The sequence below is a fragment of the Lepidochelys kempii genome, chromosome 12 (assembly GCF_965140265.1).
Source record: "Lepidochelys kempii isolate rLepKem1 chromosome 12, rLepKem1.hap2, whole genome shotgun sequence".
Classification (NCBI taxonomy): Eukaryota; Metazoa; Chordata; order Testudines; family Cheloniidae; genus Lepidochelys; species Lepidochelys kempii.
The window spans coordinates 15,799,151-15,815,868 of record NC_133267.1 but is presented as its reverse complement, the minus strand read 5'-3'; the positions used below and the strand labels follow the sequence as shown (position 1 = coordinate 15,815,868).

Here is a 16,718-nt window from a genome sequence, read left to right as displayed (position 1 = left end):
AATGGATTGATAGAAATTTGTATTTGTATAATGCTGCAGGTATACAAAATGCTATAAACATAAACATAAAGCTCAGTGGTTTGAGCATTGGCCTGCTAAACCCAGGGTTGTGAGTTCAATTGTTGAGGGGGCCATTTAGGGATCTGGGGCAAAAATTGGGGCTTAGTCCTGCTTCAAGCAGGGGGTTGGACTAGATGATCTCCTGAGGTCCCTTCCAACCCTATGATTCAATGACTCAATAAACATATATAAACATGGCGATAGGAAGCCCTTGCCACCAGGGGCTTACAAGAAGTGAGCTGTAGCTCACGAAAGCTCATGCTCAAATAAATTGGTTAGTCTCTAAGGTGCCACAAGTACTCCTTTTCTTTTTGCAAATCCTAGTGCAGGCAGCTACAGAGCAGGTAGCACTGAAGAACAGAGTAATGTTTGAGGCGTGATTTTCAAATGTGTAAGTGGACAATGCATGACCAAAATGTGTGCTTAACTTGGGGGTGCAGTTATGATTGCCCACCTAATCATGGTAATAGTTTCCACGATCGGCCATTTATACCTATAACGCGTCGTTTGGATACTCACACAATTAACACATTTAATGAGAAGCTAGCAAAGAGCCCTCTCCAAATATATCTGTCTACAGGCTATAATGGTAGAGGTGTCTGGATTTCAGACCGGAATATGGAGCAGATATGATGATGCTCGTGGACAAGACAATAGTTCTATATTTATATTCTTGGACTTTGTGGCAGCACTCAACATGGTTGGAATCAAGAAAGACCCTGAAATAGTTCAAGGCTTTACCCAGAGGTACCCAAATACTTCTGTGTATCAGCTCCTCTGTCCCCAAGGCACTCTCATCTGTGCAGTATCAAAATGTTCAATCCTCTCTTGGCCTATTGATACCTATATGCAGCTATTGGGCAAAAGTGAGAGAATTCTTGGGCTCAGTTGCCAATGATATACAGATGGCATTCAGCTCTGTTATGCCTTCACATCATATGCTAGGGGTAGTCAATAGACGGTGCTTGGAACCATGGAAGGGGATGAGAGCTCAAATATAGACAGGAGTACCACCGTGCGGAGCCTGGGAGGCAAAGACAAGGAACTTAGCAGAAGGAGAGTTAGCGAGGGGGTTGAGGGAAAAGAGTGACATGGACAGAACAATGGGAAAGGAAGAATATTCTGATTGCAGCATTTTAGATAGCTGGGGATGTGAATCCAATAGCCTAGAGATGGCCAGAAGGAATGTCTTGACTTCAGCAATTCAGAAGATCATGTCTGTATTAAAATTGAAGAGTGGTTAGGGCTCAGATTGGGGTTAAAAAAAATAGACTTTCCAGTGTTTTAGAATTCAGTGTGGAGTTCGAGCCTACTGCAAAGGGGAGCAGAAGGTGGGATTGTCTGACTATAACCAGCTAAGTAGAAGTCTGGACTAGGGAGCTTTTAAAAATGGCTTTTCTTCCTTATGTATGTATATACTGAGCTGCATTTCTGAGGGAGTTGCACTAATTAACTCTTCTCTCTACTCCTACCCCCTTAAATCTCAGTTGATTACAGTGGCACCTATCAGAAAAGAATATGTGGGACACAAGGTCTTTACTGCTGAAGTCAGCCAGGCAGCTGTTAACAGCTTTGAAGCAGATGTCTGAGCTTGAGTTTTAGTCATTTTGTATGATTTGTGTTGATAGCTAACAGGGGCTAACTTATTTATCTGGGAAACTCCCACTGAGGTGCAAACACTTGCTGTAGATGGGATCCTGTTTGGCAACCTATAGAAATGGCACACTGGAATACTCCTTCTACATAAACTTTTCTTTTCTTTACTCTTTCAAACATTTACTGACCTCATTTATATAGTATGTCACAGGGTACATCTGGTTTTGGTTGTTTCATGACTTGGTGTTCCAGTTGGAAAATGCAGTGTTGTGATTTAAAACACGGTGTCAGGACTGTGATATATCTCAGATATCTAAGACTTACACATGGTTGCTTTTGCTCTCGTAGGCACCCGTCCTCTAGTACAATCTACTAATGTGGACCCTTGCATCCATGCAGAGCAGAAGGGTATATGCGAGCAGAATCTGATGCAAGATCGGAATTTTAATTTGGTCTTTCATCACAACTACTATTTCATCAAGCAGATATTTCCTTTGGTTTTTTTAAAGACGTTCCTTCATGTTCTTCTTTGGGTATGCTCATCTGATTAATGCCCTGCCTCTTCTCATTAACATCATTTATTTTTCTGTTGCCAACATGTATGCTACACCGTCGCCTGGCTATGTTGTCATATTACATTTTCAGAATTGGTGTAGCCAATGCATTTCCCCCATCTCAGCCTGAAGAAAGAGATTGTATAATTAATCTTTTTAAAACAATACTTGGTGCGTAACTGGAAGAACTCTGCATTTTTTACAATAGAGAAGAAATCAGGATTGTTGTAGATAACTTTCCCCGAGCCATTGTCTTTTTTCTTCATTTCTGAGAATTATTATATGTGAAATGTCCAGAACACTTTTCACAAGCAGAGGGCATTATGGCACTTATATAGGTTGTGACACCTGGCTTTGGGGTGTTAAAAGATACTGTGATACTTGTTTCCAGTGCAATTTGTTTACCAAAACAATAGTGATATTTGGATCAGTGCAACTTTTTGTGGCTTAGTTTTTCAGTTTCTCCCGTAAGATCTTAGTATAACAGTAGATATTTTTAGGGTCCAGTTTCCCACACCTCTATTGCATAAATGTCTGTCTATCAGAAATAATACATGTCATAATCTTACTGGCACGAAAGAGCAAATTTAATTGGCAGCTGATGAGTTCTAGCTGTCTAGATATGTCAGTAAATTGTGCAAGTGTTGCTGTCGTCAGCTTTAGGACTGGGTTGTCAATTCATATGCCATTTAACACTAGTATTACTGCTTTACACCATCAACAAAAACATTCCCAGAAGTTGGTGAGTCATAATAATTTGGCTTAAGGGGAAAAATAATTATTTAAAATTTAGTTTGTATGAACTCACTACCATAAATTAACTGAATAACTAGGAGCTACAGGGAGTGAAGCTAGAACTAGCATGTAAAAATATTTACATAAGGCCCATTTAATGATTAAAATGAGAAAATAGGGAGTCCAACTCATAGAATATTAACTATTTGCTTTCCCCTCTTATGCATTCTTTTTCTCAGTTCCTGCCTGTTGAGGTATCAGTTGCTAAAGATGCATTTTATTAGCTTATTCATTGGGTGTTGTTTTTTACAGTGAAATACCTTTTGCCTTTAAAAGAAAAGGTTTTGTTTGTTATAAGAAAACTTCTTATAAATAAATAAGTTACAAGACTCCAAGGTTTGTCAATATGGTTCAATGGATTTCATAATTTCCTCTGGCCCAGAAGATAACAAGATTAGGCATCAGCACTTGGGAGTCCTATCCAATGCCTATACTGCTAAAGTTGGAGTTCTAGAGGTGGGGGCTACAGAGTGGAAGTTATTCCCCTGTGGGTGGAATGTTAAAAGCAAGGTGATTTCAGCTTATAACTAGCAGCTGTCCAGCTGTCTCATGGCTCTTTTCTAAGAAAATAAGTGATAAATCAACATTTCTGCTCAGTTCAAAAGTAGCTGCTAAATATGTAGGGGTATATGAACGAATTATGGTACCATGTTTGTCTGCATAGTCACTACACTACCTAGCTCATTACCATACAGTCATTGGAGGTGCTCTTGAGTGTGGAAGGCACTGTTTCGGGGACCCAAAGAAAATGATGACACGTACCTGTTCAAAGGGGCATTTGAAAATGCAAGAAGAAACTAAAAGTTGTAGGATATTTACAACTGAACTTATCCTAGTGTTCTCAGGGCTCGGACTTGAGCTCTGCTTTAATAGTGCAAGTAAGTCAAAAGTTCTCGTTAATATGAAGAACTCTCCTCACACTTTTTTTTACACAGTAGTGAAAGTAAACACTGATTTTCACAAGTTCATTTGTGTCCCTTAATTTTAAAAACTCCTAACTTCACAAATCTTTTGTGTTACCGTCATAAAACCAGGGTCTGTTATTTCCTAAGGTTTTTTTTCCTTTTCATGTCCTCCAAACAGTCCTGTGTGTACAGCTTAAATGAGAGAGATAGATATGTTAATGGTGTGATTTCATACCTACTCATATAATCAGATGTTAGTGTGAGGACTTCGCACAGAATCTACCCTTGAGTGCCATGCAAAGGCAGCTACATCTACTTCTTCAAGTTAATTCTTTGATGCTTGCCTCTCCACCTTATGCCAATGTCTGTGCCTACACACATGAGGATGTTATTGTCAGGCCCTTAATTAGTTAGTTTTGGAGATTTCATCCTCTTGCAGAAATGTGGTAATGACCAACTGCAGCATTTAATAGCATTTCCCATCCTTCTATGCCAATTCCTTCCTTTGTTTATTTTGGAGATAAGGGCTGGTGCTCATCAACACTTATTAAGAAAGAAGGGGCTCTAATAGATATTTTAAAATAAAAACAAAGCTTCAGAAAGAGGTTGTGGGGATTTGCTGATTGGAAGAATAAATCCAAAATGGCTGCTCTGATGGCGCTGCAAAAACCCTATAGTTTTATCCAGCACAATCATGCCTTTCAGTGAGATTCATTCTCATGCGGTGGCTGCAGATTTGGGCCACCAGTTCATAACTTTATTTAAAATGTACATGCACAAGGAGAAAGGGAAGTTTTCAGGTTCTTCAGGGTTGTTCAGACAACAGTGCATTCTGTAGAATCTAATTAAAAAACACGGGTACAGAAATTGGTCTCAGAGTTCCCAGGGTCTTATTTCTTGCTTTAGTTACCTCCTGGTCTGCAGAAAGGAGACAGTTGGTAACTGCTAACAAGTCACTTAGAAAGGTAGGGCAATGTACAGTCTCTGAAGGTTAAAAAATTGCTGAGCCTCTGTCAGTCTCTTTAAGAAAATGAAATGAAGTGATACTTATCTTGATTGGATGACCTCAATAAATAAGCTAATGAATACAACCAGTCCTCCTTTTGGAGAGATACTGACTTACCCTTGTCTTTCTGCAGAAGCGTCCCTGCCCACTGCCCCTAATTCCCAGGTGAATGCCAACTTTATTGGCTTTGTGTTTCTTAACGATCTCTGCAGTAAAGGTATATTGGCCATGAATGGGATACTTCAAACTTTTAGAACTGTACCTTTTCCTTTCTCTCTGTTATCATAAGCACTCATGAAATGGTGCGTATGTGCATGAGGAAGATGACTGCATTGTGAGGGCTAGTTGCGTTATGATTTATAACATTTGTCATTAACTTTGGAATCAGATTAGGTATTTGATTAATGTTTCAATGTTTTGTAAAGCCATTAAATCTTTTTTTTCCTTTGTACCTCTTATTTCTACAGGAGCCGTCTGGTGAAGGTTACAGAGAGACAATTGGTGATGAACACTTTCGTCTAGAAGGTACATGAAGAACAGTTCTCCTGGGTTAATACTAAGGCATATTTGGAAAATTCAAACAAGGTCATAAAGTGTGAATTCTGTGGATAATAGTGTGTAGTCTGTATGGGGAGTGTCATTATCTTTGGTGGCTAGTAAGACAGGAATACACCATATTTCTGTAACCCTGTACACCATATTCTGTACACCATATTTCTGTAAATCCACAAATCTAGACGATGTCTACACTTTGAGCTAGGAGTGCGATTCCCAGCTCAAGTAGACATAGTCACACTAGCGCTCATCAAGGTAGCGCACTAAAAATAGCCACGTAGCCATGGCAGCACAGCCAGTAGTGAGCAGTGGCAGGGGCTAGCTGCCCCAGGTGCAAACCCTCAGGGACCCCTTGGGAAAGTACTTGGGGTGGCTGGTCCAGTGCCATCGCTCACTGCTGCCTAGGCTGTGGTGGCTTCTGTTTGTGAGAGAGTTCCATGAAAGCTAACGCGAGTATGTCCACTTGCACTGGGAATCACACCCCCCAGCTTTAAGTGCAGATGTGTAGCCACAGTCTGATTGTGGCATAGAGACCAGATTTGTTAATCTCCAATAAGAATTAGAGATTCTTGCTCAGCACATCTTGCACAAAAGAGCAGATGTCATTATTTCTGCAGCTCTCTGGTCTATGAGGCTAAACTTGCCTCTTCTGTAATTTCCACAGTAGTGGAAAATGGTGTAGCTCTGCTGTGAAGGGAACAGCAGGATTGTACCCCTCCTGTGTGCCAAAGAACACAGCTTAATGGGGCTTCTTGCACCCTAATGGGTTGGGTATGGGGATGAGGAATGCAGAGTTGAGGACATTGGATTTTCAACTGCATAGTTCTACTAGCTATCCTGCCCTGTGTAGCAAAAACATAACAGCCATGGGACTGCTGAAGCACTTATGAGATTGTCCCTTACACAGCGGCTAGTTACTTTGGCTGTGCACTATACTTAGGTTATGGGCTAATGGAAGCAATGTCCCCATTTAGTTCAATGTAAGGAACCATACCAAGTATTATTTAGACAATACCACCATTCTATATAATGGCTACTTGTGTGTGTGGTTAGAAGATTCTGTATAAAAATGTCCGTGGATTTTAAGGTCATGTGCTCTTGGTAAATGAGGTTTGGTATCACTGAGACTGTAGATGAATCTCCTGTTTTGAAAAGGATAGAGATGGATACTGCATGAGGTTGCTTAGCGGAAGCTCCAATGAAAGAATTCATTAAGACCGCTATCTAGAATGATGAGTTCATACTTTTGCAGTTAGAAGCTGGGTGTCTTCTAACACTAGATTTGGACATTGTTCAGTACCTACGTAGTGGAAGAGTTCATTTTACAGAACGCAAGTCCTTCAATATTTTTGGGTTCCCCCTTGTAAGTTCTAACCAGATCCAACTCTGAGTTCTGCTGGGGTCACAGCACTAGATGGCACCTATGCAGTTTTTCACATCAATAACCCCATACCCTTTCACTGTTTGTCAAGATTCCCATCCAGAACTCATCTTTGTGTTGGTGGAACTGAAGGTGCCAAAAATACATGTCCCCCATCAGTTAATATGGCTTCTGCAGTTCTGCTCTGCTAGTCCAGTAGAACTTTCTCTGCTTGTTTCTTCCTGAGTGGTGAGTCTAGGTTCTTAGCCTCCTCTTGCTTTTCTCTAGCAAATGATTCTTGGAGCATCTTTATTCCTTTGGGGATGGAAGCATAAAGTTTTAAATTTCATTTAGAAGCTGCTGCCTAATTTATATGAGAAGGGGCATGTAAACTATTGGTCTGCATTAGAACATAAGAACTGCCATACTGAGTCAGACCAAAGGTCCATCTAGCCTAGTATCCCGTCTTCCGACAGTGGCCAATGCCAAGTTCCGCAGAGGGAATTGTTACCTGCACAAAATTCTCTGTCACTCACACACTCTAGGGGCACCCACCCTTACCCCGTTCCTAGGGCTCAGGCATAACCCTGTCAATTTAGCCACCCACTCTCGCCTTTCTGTGGGTTTGTGGGGTCTTTTACCAGTGAAAGAACCTTACCCAGCAATATCCTACCTAACTTCTATTTATTAACAATCCCCAAAACCAGACAGCACACGCTACAGATACAGAGCTCACCATTCCCAGTAAGGCAGATGAACTTTTCTTCATGGCCAGTCAGGATCAGGTCCATCTGGGAGACTCCAGTTTCTGCACGGTGTCATTGGCAGAGTGTTGAGGTCTGGCAGCTTTGTTCTTGGGGCTGTGTCCTGGAGCTGGTTCCCAAAGAACTTCCTTTTGGACCCCAGTTTATATAGTGAAACTGGAGTCCTGGGGTGAACCTGTACCTTAACCAATCATTATACTAAAATGTTACTAACCAATCCTAACAAAATTCTCTAACCAATCATACCCCACCACCTTAATTAATTTACACCTAGCAAAATTAATTATGTAACCAACAGAAACAATCAAAGAACCAGACAGAGGTCATACAGACAAACAATAGGGATGTGGGGACCATAATGACAAAACAATAAAGAAGTATAGATTTCACAGCTACAATTGTTGATAAATGATTTCTTGCCAGACAGCATGCTAGCAAACTTAAGTTTTCTTTAACCATCTTAAGATCTGTTTCTTTATCTGATGATAGTGGGTGCTATGAGGAGGGGGTTTCCTTCTTAACAGCCTGATATTACATTGTAATTTAGATGGAATGTGAGGATGTGACTTCCTGCTTCTAGGCTAATGGCTGCTGCTCTTTTAACCTAGCTGCAGACAAAGGCCTTATCCTTACAGTATGAACGGTAGATATAATGTGCTGAAATCAAACAGAGAGTTTGTAAAAATGACCATTACCAGGGTAACACCTGTCCATTTCTGTTGGGTTGGTGTTGGCAAAACCCAGCTCTCAGGAAGCGTTGTGGAATTGCTGAAAGAAACTAGTTTAAAACCATCAGCTGATTTAAAAGCTACTTTTCACATAGAATTTTAGTTTCTCTCTTTGCATAGAATTAAAAACTGAGCTTCAATGAGTTGTGATAACATTATCTATATTAGTGCTAGGGTTTGTAGTATGGCCAGCTACTGGTTTTATTTTTAAAAATATGTAGTTCATGCCAGAGGAACAAACAAACTCTGTGGTAAAACTATATAAGAGAGCTGTCAAGTGGATCATCTTATATTTAGGATACTGAACTGGGACTCAAAAGATCATCCACTCTAACAGTGTCTGCATCTTAATTCCCCATCTGTAAAATGGGTTAAATAATAATTCACTCTTCTGTCTGTATCATCTGTTTAGCTTGTAAGTCCTTTGGAGAAGAGATTATTTCTTACTATATGTTTGTTCAATATGGCCCCAGTCTCAGCAGGGGCCTCTGAGAGCTGCTGTAATATAAATAATAATTAATAATTGTCATTATTAAACCAACATTTGGAAACAGTTGCCACATCTGAGCTTGCTACAGTTTTTACCTCCATTTAGTATCGGTGATGTCTGTGGTAATGCTTGGCAGATGTTGTTGAATTTTTAATAGACAGAATTATAGTAAAAGCCAATTTTATGCTGGATATGAAAAGCCAGTAAAATTAATAATTCCATTCACAATGTGTCTCATTTTGTCTTTTTCATCTAGTTATATTGTGGTGCATAATACACAACTCTACGTCTAATTCGTGGTTTGCTTTTGGTTGTGGCATTGCACTGTACAGCAAACATAACACCCAGTAGCAGGATTCTTTACTAGAGAGTAAAACTGCTCTTGGCACTTTTAGGCTATTATATTTTGTCATTGCAGCTCAATGCCAAGAAGTGCAGTTCACATTATTACTACCAGTGTGTCTCATTCGTATGAAGAAGCTGAGTAGTGGGGGCAGGAGGTAAATGAGTGTAGGCGGTCCTTTCTCACTCCCTGGAGCCCTGGGAAGGATTTTGCCCTGGCACTCTTGCAGCTGGAAGGAAGGTAACTGTTCTCTCTCAGGATTTTCTTGCTTAAATGCACACTGGGAAGGCGTTGTCTTGTTCTAAAAAGACAGCAAATTTCCCCGACCCTTTCTGATATCTACGTGCCCTGCTTTCCCCATTAGTAACAATTCTATCCACTTTTCCAGAACAGTTTCTTTAATGTGGCTTAATTGTGTCAAATCAAAATGCTTTCAGACTTTTCAGTGCATCCACGCTCCCCTTCTTGGAGTCCTGTTGGATACTTCCTCTTGCAGGGGTAACGGACTATTAGAACAGCAATGAAGCTAACCCTTTCTAGTGAAGTTCGAACATGGCTCTGTAACATGGCTATGGATACAAAGGACAACTCGTTCTAACAATTCTCTATACAGAAACTGCTTATGTAAAGTAGAAGTGGGTATTTTAGATAAATAGATCTAACTACATAAAATAGTTTTATGGCCCCCTCTATTAGTGTACTATGAGCACCCCACCATCTTTAGTGTATTTATCCCCCAGGAGGTAAATAAGTACTACTGTACAGATGGAAAACTGAGGCACAAAAAGACTAAATGACTTGCCCGAGGTCAAATAGGAAGTCTATGGTAGGGCAGGGATTTGAACCCCCAACTGTCAGACAATCAGCTTAACCACGGGACTGTATTTCCTCTCTGCATTTGTAGGGGTTGAGAAGGAGTGAGCAAATCAATGGTTTATTTCAGCGGGGGCAGAACCTGGCACTTCTGCAGTTTGGGACAGGTGAAGATTTCCTGTGCTGGATTCTGGTGCTTTATAGTGTTAGGGTTTGTCTGTACAGAGCAGCAATGCGCACGATGGGGGTGTGATTTAAAAAGTGCTATTGCATTGTGCATTAATTGGTCTGTGTCAGACCCTGCTGGTGTGCACTAAAAGTTCTGTTTTGAATAGCACTACATTAAAGCACACTCAGGATCTTTTAGTGCACACCAACCATATCCTGGACCTTGTGGGTCTATGTAAACAAATTAATGTGTGGTGTATTAGTTCAGTTTAGAAATCGCTACCCCCTTAGTGCACATTGCTGCTCCATGTAGACACGCCCTTATCTACCTGGAGCTGTTTCTCTATCACCTGGTCCTCTTTAACTGGCCCTATATTTCTGGACTGCCAAACTCCCTTGATGGTACTTTGACATACAATTATATGTTATCTAGCTTTTTTTTTAATCAAGAAAACTGAGGAAGAAAACAGCATTTCATGGATTTGCAGAAAAGCCCAGCAGGTCACAACAGTCCATTGGGGGAGATTCATAGCATTCACACACAGAGATTTGATTAGAGAATAAGTCAGAGTTCTTTAGAAGAGTCACACTAAAAAGACAATGTGGTAATAGGAGAAATAATTGAATTCCTTCATTTGTTTTACATAGCCAAGTTCATTACCTTTCTTTTTTTTTCAAGCCATCTGAGCAGCAAAGATAAAAAGAACTGTCTTAGCAGTCCAAAAAAGAGCTGGATTTAACTTCTGTGTTGTTATGTAAAGCTTGATCAAATCCTTTCGTTTTAACAGACTTAACTGGCCAACAGCAAAAGGCTCGGGATTCTGGGATTAAGATTGGTAAAAGGACTGGTGCATTAGTGCTTTCTTTTGAACTATAGAAAGAACAAAGTAAACATCAAAAGCATTAAGCCATGAGTGCGGATTGTTGACTCAGTGTTGCCGCATGACAAGAGGTTAGAACTCAATAGTGGCTACTCTGTTTACTGAGTGCCATGCAGAAAGAAACAGTTTGACCAGAACTGTCTGTTATTTTCAGCACCTGCCTTTGATTTCACCGCTCTGTAAAATGAAAATTTTTGGGTTTTCTCTTATATGGTCAATGGGCACCTTAAAGGAACTCAAGGTCAGTGGAGATGAACTGAGCCACACATGTAACCTACTCTTTGTGATTCTTTTTCCTTTTTCTCCCCCTGTCACTGGTAATTCAGAATTTAGGAATACAGAATATGTGCCATACAGTGGACACACTTTTATAATACTCAGTCTGTTTTTAGCAGTAATTCCCTATTTTATGTATAGAGAATTTCACTGGAAGGAATATTATCTCTGAACCTTGAACAAACTTTTAAAGTGCACTCACAGTACATCGTAGTCTTGAGGAAATTTTTTGAAATGTCTGCTATGGATATAAGCAATATTATCTGTAGGTAAAATATTTTTGAGCATACCTTGGTTACTTAATCTGTTATTATTTATAGTGCCTAGGAGCTTTGTGCTAGCCCAGGGGTGGCCAACCTGGGGCTCCGGAGCCACATGCGGCTCCTCAGAGGTTAATATGCGGCTCGTTGCATAGGCGCCAACTCTGGGGCTGGAGCTACAGGCGCCAACTTTCCATTGTGCTACAGGGTGCTCGCTGCTCAACCCCTGGCTCTGCCCCAGGCCCCGGCCCCACTCCACTCCTTCCCCTAAGGCCCCCGCCCCTTCCCCCGAGTGAGCTGCACCCTTGCTTCTCCCCCCCATCCCCCAAGCCTTCTGCACACCACAAAACAGCTGATTGTGGCGGGCGGGAGCTGCAGGGATGGAGGGTTAGGTGCTGATGGGTGGTGCTGCTGGAAGGTGGGAGACACTGAGGGCGGGAGGGGGAAAGACGGGGGGCTGCTGACATGTTACTGTGGCTCTTTGGCCATGTACATTGGTAAATTCTGGCTCCTTCTCAGGCTCAGGTTGGCCACCCCTGGGCTAGACAATGGACATATAACAAAAGCACAGTCCCTGCCCCGGCAATTTTAAAATCTAAGTAAAGCGTCTTCATTTATGAACGTTATAATTTCTTTCACATTGAAAATATAAATAATTTTCTAGGCATTGTTTACATGCAGTATATAAACCATTTGAGCATATATGGAAAATACATAGGTTGCACCTTGCTATGGAAAGGATCACTTGACAAAAGATGAGTTATGCAGTCATGCACGGTTGCCTAATAGTCTTCAAGCTGTTATTACCTACTTAGTGCCATTAGTGCACATGGTACTTTACAGACAGGGAAGGAAAGGCTCCCTTTCCCCAGGACTTTACAGTTTAATAGCTATTCATCACTAATATCACAACCCACACCCCTTTAATTGTACATTAAAGTGGTTGCTCTTTTATTGTCAGCAATCTGGTGTGTAATGAGTTAACTCTTCATTTTTATGGTTTATTAATAATCCTCTGTGCTTAGCGTGTTACTCACATACAGCAAAACCTGTGTTTATGGTCCCCTCTGGTGATCATCTGTTTAGTGGCTGCAAAATTTTGAGATTGCCCATCTTTCCTTTATTAACTGCCCCCTATTAAAGCTGCCACCTGTGAAATGCATCTTCAGCTGCACACTGATCCACTCGCAGTAGCTACATTTGTCTGCCAAAACAGCTGGTCTCCACCCAGACTGGTAGCTGATAAGCTGGTTACTGTAAATTGGAAAGGGCACCAATGAACCTAGAAAAAAGGAGCAGAGGACGGCGCCAAGCAAAAACTGCTTAGTTTGGCAGATAGAAGAAAAGTCACCAAAGAACATGAGCCTGGTAGATTAGCCAAAGTTTTCCTGTGGTCAGACAAAGATCCAGGAAATTATAAGAAACAGGTAGGCTGTTTGCCATGAGTGGGAGGAAAATCTTATGGTATAAAGCACTTAAAAAAAGTAAAAATGTTCCCTAACATTAACCGTTCCTTTTAAGGAGTTTGGTATTTGGATCACAAACCTTCTACTTCTAGGGCTGTGGTTTTCAAACTGGTGTATGCAAGCTCTCGTCAGGGGGTATGCGAGAAAAATCCTGTAATGGTGGACAACATACTTTATTGAGTGAGATTTGGCAATCTAATCATGGGAATATTATGACCCTATCTAGGATGAGGTATGCGGTAGACTGCATTATTTGGAAGGAGGTTTGCAGCCTAAAAAGTTTGAAAACCACTGTACGAGGGTCACTGTTTCAACTGTAGTGATGTAAAAAAGTACTGATAAAAAGCTGTTGCCTTCCAGTTACTGTCCATAGCCTTTGTGAAATCAGTCAGTGGTCTCTGTCCATTTCCAAGAGGATCGTGACAGTTGGTACCAACTGCCACTTTCTGGCAATTGTAGCAGAGAAACCACTGATAGAATGGGCATGAAAAATGAGCTACTCTGTCACCTCTAAAAGTGACCCTTCCTCTCAGGGGCCTATTTCCGATCCTCCGTCCACTCACGCATCTAGGCAGAGTTCCTCTGAGCGGCGTCTGCTGGCTGCCTTGACACCTTCGAGGAGCAGTGGGCGCTGTCCAGGGTTCTCTGCTCGGTGTCCCCATCAGGTTCCCTTCATTTAGCCCTGTGACCTCACTCCCGTCCCTGTTATATCTTTAGTTGTTCCCTGTACTTAATTGAAATCCTGGACCTTGCGGATCCTCCCCTTAGGCTGGGGGAGGTCCTTTAGCCTGCACACTTCCCGCATCCCAACAGGAAAATTGAGACACATAGCTCAGCAGGGAGCATAGCAAGCCAGTCTAACTGTACTATACATGTTCTCTGTTTGTAGGAGTTCAGTCTCCAGAGCTGACAATCCAGCACCACCTACAAGCACCAGCATTCACTAAAATTCTTTTGAATTGCACTTTTCCCCCATAGTTTAAATGCCAGAATGTTTTCTCTTAGATTTGTAACCTATTACATTGGTCTGGAGAGATTATACATGTTACAAATTATTTAGTGCTTTTGTCTCTAGGTCTGAAGTCGTTTTACAAAGTGGTATCACCATTTTAGAGACTGAGAAACACAGACCAAAGACATTAAGTAACTTGCCCAAGGGCACAGTAGCAGAGCTAGGACTAAAAACCTGACTTGCTGATTCCCAGTCCAGTTTTCTATCCACTGGACCATGCTGGTGAGATGCTTTAAAGGTATAATACAAAACTTTTTCCAAAACCAGTAAAAGCTCCTCTTTTCTTGCCAATGACTTTTACATAAAGGTAACTAGTTACACAAAATTAAAAACGTATTAGTAACTTAACCGTTTGTTAATTTCATGATGAAGCTGAGGAAGTGAAAAAATGAGTGAGGGAGTTGCAGAGTGCAGGTCAAATTCTTTGAATATTCTTCAAAAATGTGGAAACTTTTAAAATATTTTAAATATATTAGAATATTCTCACCTCTCTTCCTTTCACGCAATGTTGGCAATGTTTCCCACTATTCTGTAGTTACAGACAAGCTACATACCAAGATGCCATAAAAAGGATCAAATAACATCAGGAATATTAAACTATCTGACCCCTTAGCCCCTTAGCCCTGCTTACATAATGAGCAAGATCTCAACTGGCAAAATATCTTCTCTAGCTACAGCTTTTGAACATCCCTGGTTCTGAGTTACCAAAAGGTCACAAAATCAGTTCAGCCCATTAGTAGACTGAGGCAGATTATGTCGTTTTTTACACCTGCACAGCCTCATGGAGTCAGTGAGGTTGCAGATGGGAGAAGCAGTTGATCCAATGTGTACAGTACTAAGATAGATATTACTGTATGTGTGCAGCAGGATAAAAATGTTGTTCAACTTTGCCCCGGGATAACCGTCATTATGACCAAAAAATAAAATTAAGGGAACACATCAGTTGAGAGTTTGAAACCAATCTTTTTGGAAAGATGATGAATATCAGTGGCTTCACTTAGTCTGCTTGAAGAACAAAGATCCTTTTCTACTTTTAATTTCCCAGCAACGATTATTGCCAGTTATTTTTCTCGTCGCCTTGACCACGGCTTCTAGAGTTTTTTATTAAACATATTTCTGAAAAGTGAGTCAAAATGCCACTCTCTCCCCTGCCCTCTCAAGTGACACCAGATTTATGCCACCATAACTGCAAAGATGCTTTGACCGTTGTTTTCTCAGAAGAGAGATGTTGGTTCCAAAGTTCCCACCTTCAAAGTGGTTGTCAGGTTCCATTTAGAAACCTGCAGTCAGGATCACCTCCAATAGGCCTCACACCCTGTTTCTAGCAACGACTTCAAAATCAGTTCAGTTGTGTTTGACTTTCACAAAAATATCTGCCTTGCCAAGGCAACACATTCTTGCTGGTCTTTAGAGGTGTGGTCACTTCAGCCAGGTTTTAGAGTGCTGGGTGCTCCTCCATTGGGCTTTTGTTTAGCCCCCCATATGCATGCTGCTGGAAGCCCCTCTTGTCACGTCCAGGGATTTCACATGATCACATCTCTCATGACTGACTCTATGGCATGCAAGGACGTGATTTGTAGCAAGATTAAACAGTCGCTGCTTTTCCATCAGGGGGTTCAAAAGTAGGAAACCCATCTAGCTGGTGTCAAATTTCAAAACCTTCTCTCCTTAAAGTTTGTAAAGGGAGTCACATTCCAGGAGATCTTGGGCTGGATGTTTTAGATACAACAACCCTGTCAGCTTGCTGAACCTAACAAATACACTAGGCATGTACATGCAGACACACAGATGCAATTGCAGTAAAAAGCATATTGCTTTTGCCAGCTTGCTGTCCTAAATTCAAAGTGTATATCAGTCAGGGTGCTTTTGTATGCTTCAACTCCACTTCTGCTGCAGTTGCTACAGAAACCCAAAGTTTTACCTCAACAGGCAGAACAAGTGTCCTTTGTTACCTAGACAGATTACAGCTTTTTCTAAAGTCTGCTCTTCATAAAAGCCCAGCTTGAACAGTGGAAATTCTGACTTGCTTCAGATACTGAGGAGACTTTTATAGTTTCAAGTAGCTCCAGGGTTATATTTTAAAAGTTAAATTTCATCACATGCTTTAAGTTTTTTTTGGGGGGTGGGAGGGAAGACGTGATATTTTTAGAGGGAAAAAAGTTTTTTTTTTCTCTCTCTCTCTCCACCTTTTTTCTTAACAGATGTTTCATCTCAATCATATCCAAACCTCAAAGCATAAGTAGCAGTCAACCTTAGTCTCCTGTGGAGAAAAAAATAAAATATCATTTGTTAGGAGGAGGAGGAGGAAAGGTGTGCGTGTTTGTGTGTGTGTAACCACAACTAGTCTGTGAGTAAAAGCAAATAGTAAATGCAGCACGATAGGGTTGTGGAAATGAACCTCAAGCAATATTTCTGCTCTCAAAAAAGCCTGGAGTCCAGCTGCTCTGGTTAGATGGAAATTCCCAACATGGGTGGGGGTGAGGGGGAAAGGGAAGAGGAAAAGAAAAACTTCCAGTAATCAGATTTTTCTTGCTCTGTAAATCAGAATCCAGCAATCCAAGTCCTCTAACCAATGGAGGATGTAATACCAAGTGCCCAACATTGTACTGTAAAGGGTTTAAAACTTTTTTTTGGGGGGGGAACAGCACTTGTAAACCAAAATATCCAGAAGGAATTTTCACAGGGC

General features: G+C 41.1%; 1 protein-coding gene across 2 annotated transcripts in view; it reads left to right on the top strand.

The window, feature by feature from the left end:
• Positions 1 to 16,718, top strand: part of NKD1 (NKD inhibitor of WNT signaling pathway 1) — a 144,508-nt gene that overhangs the window by 81,688 nt on the left and 46,102 nt on the right. For both annotated transcript variants that reach the window (XM_073307657.1, XM_073307656.1), the window contains exon 4: positions 5,384 to 5,441. In XM_073307657.1, the coding sequence (XP_073163758.1) occupies positions 5,384 to 5,441 (58 nt within the window). The remainder of the gene's footprint in view (positions 1 to 5,383; positions 5,442 to 16,718) is intronic.